Source organism: Nymphaea colorata, chromosome 8 (genome assembly GCF_008831285.2).
Source record: "Nymphaea colorata isolate Beijing-Zhang1983 chromosome 8, ASM883128v2, whole genome shotgun sequence".
Classification (NCBI taxonomy): domain Eukaryota; kingdom Viridiplantae; phylum Streptophyta; class Magnoliopsida; order Nymphaeales; family Nymphaeaceae; genus Nymphaea; species Nymphaea colorata.
The window spans coordinates 16,222,650-16,230,059 of record NC_045145.1 but is presented as its reverse complement, the minus strand read 5'-3'; the positions used below and the strand labels follow the sequence as shown (position 1 = coordinate 16,230,059).

Sequence of the window (7,410 nt, the reverse complement as noted above, 5' to 3'; positions counted from 1 at the left end):
TGCACTGGACCCTCTTCACATCTATCCTGAAACACAACAACTGAGTTTCTATGAACCATGAATCCCTACTTCTGATCTATTTGCGTCCTTTATAGGTACAGTTCTCACTTTGGAGAGAGAGAGAGATTTCATGAAAGTAAATTCTTGAATTGGTTACCATTGTGTCATTCCCTACGGTACTGATTCTTAATGGAAACCTTCCATATGCTGATAGGCATTTCCACAGATGGGTCTTTAGGCTTTGTCCTAAGCGGTATTCCGACAACCAGGGCTGTTAAAGAATCGTGCGGTCACCAACATGAGAAAATGAGTTACGCGAGTAACAATGTGAACATGCGAATTGTTCTAGTCTATCGAAGCGATTAGGGTGAATCAGATTTACCAGACAAGCCTCAAGGGTCATAGTTTAGCTTTAGATGGTACGACTTCGGTACGACTCCATTTCGATTTCTATAGGTGCTATAAGAATTTCCGAACATTATAAACTCTTAAGTGGAGAGACAGAATAGATATAAAGTTTTTCGAGAATGCAGATCGAATGTCGGAGTTTAGGATTGAAATAAGAATTGTTTTTTAAAAGCATAATTTCACAAAAACTGACGCCATTTGTCAATATTGGTAACGCCACCATGTTGGATTGCTCCTTGGTAAATTGATGATACACACTGGCTCATACTGGTCTGTACCATCCAGTAACATGGCCATGATTTGCCATTAATGCAACTCTCACTACTATATAAAAAATAGAAGGAAAGAAAGAAAAAAAAAAGAAAGAAAGAAGAAGATAAGTCCTCTGTGATTAAAACCTCCTATTGCTCATGGTAGGAAACCGAACAAGAAATAAACAAAATATTCATTGATTAAAAGGGAACAATTTTTAGAAGCCAGAGCAAAAGTACAGCCTTTAGAGGTGCTGATATATAAGAACTAAGTATGGTCAAGGGTTAGCACGATGATGGTTGGTAAGCGGTTAGTTTCCAGTGTTATAAAAAGGGAATGAGAAAAGGGTGACTTAATGGGCGCTTTGGCTTTCAACCGAATGGTAGAATGAATTACTCTACACCTGAGAATGAATTAAGTATGACCCATCTATTAGTTTCGATATGTAAACTATCTGCTATTGAATAAAGCAGTGATTAAAGCAGCACCGTGAAGATGACACATTCCCTGCTTACTTATGTTTATTTTTTCTTTTCAAATTCTATCAACACTTCACAAAGCTTTAAATTGTTTTAAAAGCAGTTTTTCCATCCCTCTCTCTCTCTCTCTCTCTCTCTTTTGATGTATGACTGCCATTTTTGTTGCAGTTCAAAACTTGATCCATTTTGGTGGATTCAATAACGTAAAGAGGACTGAAGGCTAAATTGTATTCATACTCAAATTCAATATATGGTCCAGGTATTTGAGTCCGAACTCGAGTCAAAAACCTGATAGAGATCCAGTCAGTATGCAAAAAAGTCGGTTTTAATTCATCTAGGGTCTGGATTCAGTTTCAAATTTCAAGTCTGAATCTAAATCTAATTAGGGAAGATCCAAACTCATATGACGCATTTCCCCCTTTTTCTTCTGCTGCATAGCCGCGAAACTCTCTCTCTCCCCTCACCGGCTAAGCTGTGAAGGGGTTGCTGCCTCTCGCAATTTGCCGCCGTCACAGGTGAGCGCTCTCTCTCCCTCTCCCTCTTCTCAAGATTGAGGGCCGCCGGCTCTTCTCTCTACCCATCCGGCAGCCTTCGCCTCTCTCTCTCTCTCGCTCTCTCTCTCTCTGTTGCAAACGAGGCCCAGACGTTCGGCGGTGGGCTCTGGTTATCTGCCGGGAGGTTTTGGTCATCCACGGGCGAGCTTTTCCCTTCATCGCTCTTTCCTCTTGCTTCCTATTTTCCCGCCTCTCGTCTCTTTTGGGAAGCCCCCAACATTAGCTTTCTCCTCCCTTCGTCTTCCTCCCTTCCATGATTTTATTCTTGCCATCTCTCTGTAATTTTGGATTGGCTTTGGAGCCCCCAACATTAGCTTTCTCCTCCCTTCGTCTTACTCCCTTCCATGATTTTATTCTTGCCATCTCTCTGTAATTTTGGATTGGCTTTGGACCATCGTCTTCCGTGGTAACGAGCTGAATCACTGTTCGATATGCGATTTGGCCTTTCTATGTGATTCTTATATTCATTTTCTCTATTTCTTTGGTTCGGGGAGGGAGGGGCGATGATCTTGCTCTCTGTGTTTTGGGGGTTTTCAGGTTGCTGTAATTGATTACTCGTTTCTCCCCTCGTTTTTTGTTTTGTAGCGGATAGTGTTTTCTTGCTCTGAAAGTTTGAAGAATGGACTTCATGGTAGTTGGTGTCTTGTTACATAACTTTTCTTGATTTTTCTCACTGATTTTTGTCGCCATTTCAGTGCAAGTTAACCTCGAATCCTGAATGCTTACTTCGTTTGAGATAAAAATAGTAGCGACGGATTGTTTAACACTTTTTTTATTTAGTTAGAATTTCCCATTGAGAGGGTTTGATTTCTTTTTCGGTTAGCTTTGTTCTTTTTCCCATTGAGAGAGGGTTAAATTTGGTCTATGTGCTGCCATGCAATCGAACTACTCGTAGAAATTATTCGTATTTCTAAGACAGGTCAAATTGGGGATGACTAAACATTTGTCTTGATTTGTTTTCAATATGATTTCATGATTGTGGATTTAACTTGTTTTATATTGCATTGTAAATATAACTTGTTTGTGATTTGCATGTTCATTTATGTATGGAAGACAATTAAGACAAGGTAAATGTCTTTTTATACCATTCTTTTACTCATGTACTTATTATTTTAGTTGTTTTTTAATTATTTATTATTTTTTACATATTGTATATTTCATAATTTGGATCCTAAAGCTTACGTTTCAGTGCAGTGAGGCTCAACGCTGTTTTTTTTTTAAAAATGCATATCATACGTTAAAAACGCCTATGTCGTATAAACGGGAATAAGAATTGTTTTTTAAAAAAAAAAAAGGTCAAAAATAAAAGATGCTTATAAAACGCGTTTTATAGGCTTCTTCGGTTTTAAAAAAAAATGGCACGCATGTAATATTTGTAAAAAACTTGGTTTTTTTTTTTTTAACTTGGGTCGCCCCTTTTAATGGCAAAAATGTCTTTTTTAAGAGGAAAAGAGGGCTTAGGTTATTACCACGATCCTCTCCTTCGTTCTCGTTCGAGTGAAGACTGAAGAGGGCATTCTGAAGAGGGGACGCCGGACGGACGAGCTGTGAGAGGGGGTCGACGGGAGTCGCCGAGGCTGACGGGAATCGCCATCTCTCTCTCAGTGGTGGGAAGATTTTTCTTCGTTTCGGCCGAGTAACAATTTTGTTCTTGGGAAAATTTTTCTTCGTTTTGGCCGAGTAACAATTTTGTTCTTTGTTTTTATATACTTTTACTTCATTGTGCCCTCCATTCTCTTAGTACCAACGATTAGAGCCACCAAATTGAATTTGTGATGTACGATCCACTGTTAAGTAACGCTACCAACTATGCAAGTGTTTTCTCGCCAATTTATCTTTCTCTTCTGTTTCCTATCTGTGCTGTCTGGAATAGTTTTATGAGTTTGTGCAAGTACCAAAACCTGCCTTGTGTGAATAAGCTACTTTACCAGATACGTAGGATATAGAATCATGCATAAGAGCTTAAGACAACTAATCCTATGTAAAAATACAAGCCAGGGGAATGAAAAGAACAAAATAGAGGTCCAGTACAAGCTAGAGGTGGTGGTTGGGGGGGGGGGGGGGGGTTAGAGAGAGTCCTTGTAGTTACTGTAGTTTTCTTTTTGTCGGAATCAAGCCACTGCCTATAAGTCACCAGGTCATTCTTCAACAGGCACATGGTCAGAGATCAAATTCCCCTCTCACTGCATGGGAGCTCGTGGTGTCATGTTCCATTTCATTCATCGATGAGGATTCTTTTCACCTTTCTCTCATGCAAAACAATTTTAAGTTATCAAACCAATTGTAATGGTGTGGAGGAAGACATAGAAACACACCTAATTCTCGATTAAGTGGACCAGAGAGTTCCTAATGGTGTGCAGGAAGCAACAGAAACAAACCTAATTCTCGATTAAGTGGACAAAGGATTCCTTCTCAAAGTGTTTGTAGTTTGTACTACAGGTCTGTCTTTCTTTTCCAACACCTTTTCAATTGTGCTTATGTCACTAATTGTTGCTGGGAAGAGGACTTTCTGATTTTTCTCAGTTAGCTTTTACCATGACTTTTTTTTTTCTTCCTCATGAAAGTTTTGCTCTCTTACTGTCCAAAGTGCACTTCTATTAGGCAAACCATACCGTATGGTTATCTGTTTCCAGACTAGGCAAATAGGGCAGACATGCATCGTTTGCCACTGAGAAGCACATATCTTCACATTTTCTATAGTGTAATCAATATTTGAGAGCACAGAAGTTGATGGAAAATGAGATTTGAGATTCTATTTGTTAATGTCTTTTCTCTACATGAATTTCGTAATTCGTATCCCAAGTTGTGCTCAAAGAAATTAATTTTTATGTTTTCACTTGTTTCTCAAAAAGACTATTATTATTGTTTTTTGGGTTTTTGATTGTTCTAATCTTGAAGGTAGGGTGCGGAAATCGTTTTGAACTAATACTTTAGTATTCTGAGGCGAGGAACTAAATTGAGGAATCCTCTTAGAGTTTGGAGTCTTTGGACTATGCTTGTGATTGTCTCATGACTGATTTTGTTATGCTGGCACAGGATCTTTTACATTCTAATTCGCTCCAATGAGGTTAGAGAAGTGTTGGTTCTGTTCTTCAACTATTTACCCAGGGCATGGAATTCAGTTTGTTCGCAATGATGCAAAGGTAGGACCTTGTTTTTCTTTGTTCCATCAATTTTTATCAGTTTTTGACATAACAAAATGGCAATCATTAGAGAATTCTGCTGTTCATAGGGTGGAGTTGGGAAGCAAGCTGAATGAAATGGACAAGGCATGTTTAAGACCAGTCCATCAATTTATTCGTGTAGCTTGGACTCAGCTCATGTTTGTCTCACAAGGTGGGCTCAACTTATTGATTAATAAAAAAAGTTGAACTTAAACTCGATTTCGAGGTTGAGGTTGAGACTTGAGAGTGCAGTTTAATGATCACAAACTCATATTAGCATAATTAGATCTTGAAATCCTAGGGTGACCTTTGCCCACAAGTTTATATGAATTGGCATGCATTTGAAAGTACGAGTTGATAAGAAACATATTAACTTGGACGGTTACAAGCATACCTTAAATGAGCAGCCTATAACAAGCACACATTATAAATACATATATTTTTAAAAGTTCATTCATAGGTTATTTGATTAATAAATCTAAATGAGCTAAATTCATACAAACACAACCTCTGTGCTTGGCTAGTCCAGTGAACAGGTTCATGCTTAGCTCATTAACTTGTTGAACTGAGTTGAGATGAACATGGTATGAGTTGACCTGATTCAATACTGTGCTACTTGGATAATTCCAAGCCATGGATGTTGGGTAAATGATGGATGGCTTTCGATTATGGATTTTTCCGGTACTATGTTTAGGTGATTGTTAAGCTAGTCACTGTCGTTCTCATGGAGACAAATAATACATTGGTAGCTACTTGGTTGCTTCCCTGTGAATGCCTTGGAATAACTATTAATATGCCTTTTGGTGCTGGTGAATAGTCATTTAGAGATGAATCCTAGGAGTTAGCAGTTAGCACAACATAGTCATTTAGAGATGAATCCTAGGAGTTAGCACATTTGAGAGGGACCTGGCAAGTAGGCAGCTGTTTAAGGTTCAACCTCATTGTGGCCTCTTGCAGTGCAAGGCCCTGCTTTGCTTGCCGAGGCAAAGGTCCCTTGGATCTAACGTGCCTTCAACTTGAAGCTTATGATCTATCCTTTTGGGAAGGCAACAAAGGAGATTGTTGAGGTAGTTATTGTCATTCTTGTGGAGGAATGATATGTTGGTATCTACTTGGTGACCTTCTTTTTGAATACATAGAAGAAATTGAGAATAAGCAGTTTAGTGCTGGGGAGTAATCAGACGAAGATGTAACCATAATTGCAGCCAGTGGAGGTTACTTGTTTGTGCAAAAGGTTTGGTCTGACAAATAAGAAGTGCTCCTTAGTGCTATTGAGAGGGATCTGGCTAGTAGGCAGCTGGTCAGGTTTTAACCTCGTTGTGGCCTTAGGCAGGCAGGGTAAGGCCCTGCTGTGCTCGCCTGGGTAATGGACTAATGGTTCATTCGGTCAGCAAGCCTCCATCTTGGAAGTCGGCCTATCTACAAGAGGTTATCAGTGTGACTAGGTCTTCCACCCAGGAGTAGTTTTTCCATTATTAAAAAGATAGTCACTTGGAGATGTAGAAACAGTTTTGGGGGATTCCGGTTCTGAGACTTGAAATGGCTGACGTTATCCCATATCAACAGCCTCAGCTGTTTGTTGGTGGCTAAGCTGGTCAATATTAATTTTGTTCTGCAAGAGACATATACCCTATCTTTGTTCACGTGTCTTTTTCTTTGACAACCTTTTTTCTGACTATGGAAAGTACCTTTGAGTTTTCCTTATCTGCGTGAGAGAAATATTTTGTTTTTGGAAATATGAAAGGCCGTTGTCTTTTGCTGCAGATATTTAGGTTCTGTAGATCAAAGTGTCACAAGAACTTCAAAATGAAACGGAATCCAAGGAAAGTGAAGTGGACTAAAGCATACCGGAGGTTGCATGGCAAGGACTTGACTCAAGTAAGAAAGAAGTCTGTGATTTGAACTTTCTTTTTATTTTTCTTTTTAAATAGATAATGAAAGTTATTGCTTTTCGGTTTGTTTGAAGGATTCCACTTTCGAGTTTGAGAGGAAGCGGAACAGGCCAGAAAGATATGATAGGACTGTTGTGGAGCAGACTTTGAAGGCAATGAAGAAGATAGATGAAGTTCGTGTAGCCAGGGAGGCTAAATTCTGGGAGAACAGGTTTGTTCTCGCACCTTTTGATCCTTTGGCCATTTCTTACTCCGAGGTGTCGCAAGTATGCTTTTTTAACTGTTTTGTTCGACTTAACAGGAGAAAGGGGAAGAAGGTGAAGGAGATGAAGGAGGCCGTGAGGGAACTTGACCAGAACATTAGCTTGGTTCAAGCTCCGGAAACTCTGCTGAAGGAATCTACATCTGCTGAAAAGATTAAAGTGCGAGTACAGAAGCCAAAGAACGTAGAACACAATCCAATGGAGAGCGAATGATGCCTGGATATATCAGTGTCTTGCATTCTGGCCAAACATGTTGGATCGAAAATTTAGCAGTAATTTTGTTCTTTTGTAACGGTTCCAAATTTCTGGAGATTTTTTTTTTTTGAACTGGAAAATGGTGGCAGGGATTTGTAGATGATAGTAATTTTTGGAAATATGTCCTCATTTTGTGATTGCTA

At 39.2% G+C, this 7,410-nt stretch overlaps 1 protein-coding gene across 4 annotated transcripts; it reads left to right on the top strand.

The window, feature by feature from the left end:
- The first annotated feature begins 1,574 nt into the window (after positions 1-1,574).
- LOC116259439 (probable ribosome biogenesis protein RLP24) lies at positions 1,575-7,410 on the top strand. 4 transcript variants are annotated; one of them, XM_031637261.2, is made up of 5 exons: positions 1,575-1,654; positions 4,730-4,836; positions 6,622-6,735; positions 6,824-6,960; positions 7,051-7,410. In XM_031637261.2, the coding sequence occupies exons 2-5, from the start codon at positions 4,756-4,758 to the stop codon at positions 7,223-7,225; spliced, it is 507 nt and encodes a 168-aa protein (XP_031493121.1). In that variant the 5' UTR covers positions 1,575-1,654; positions 4,730-4,755; the 3' UTR covers positions 7,226-7,410. The 4 variants fall into 4 exon arrangements, with proteins under 4 accessions (XP_031493121.1, XP_031493123.1, XP_031493120.1 ...); XM_031637263.2 differs by lacking the exon at positions 1,575-1,654 and adding an exon at positions 3,139-3,329; XM_031637260.2 differs by lacking the exon at positions 1,575-1,654 and adding an exon at positions 3,143-3,300.

Bases quoted from the DNA above. Each gene is read 5' to 3' on its own strand.
- LOC116259439 (XM_031637261.2), top strand. From the start codon at position 4,756: ATGAGGTTAGAGAAGTGTTGGTTCTGTTCTTCAACTATTTACCCAGGG. The intron at 4,837-6,621 runs GTAGGACCTTGT...CTTTTGCTGCAG, and splicing joins TTGTTCGCAATGATGCAAAG to ATATTTAGGTTCTGTAGATC. The intron at 6,961-7,050 runs GTTTGTTCTCGC...TCGACTTAACAG, and splicing joins GCTAAATTCTGGGAGAACAG to GAGAAAGGGGAAGAAGGTGA.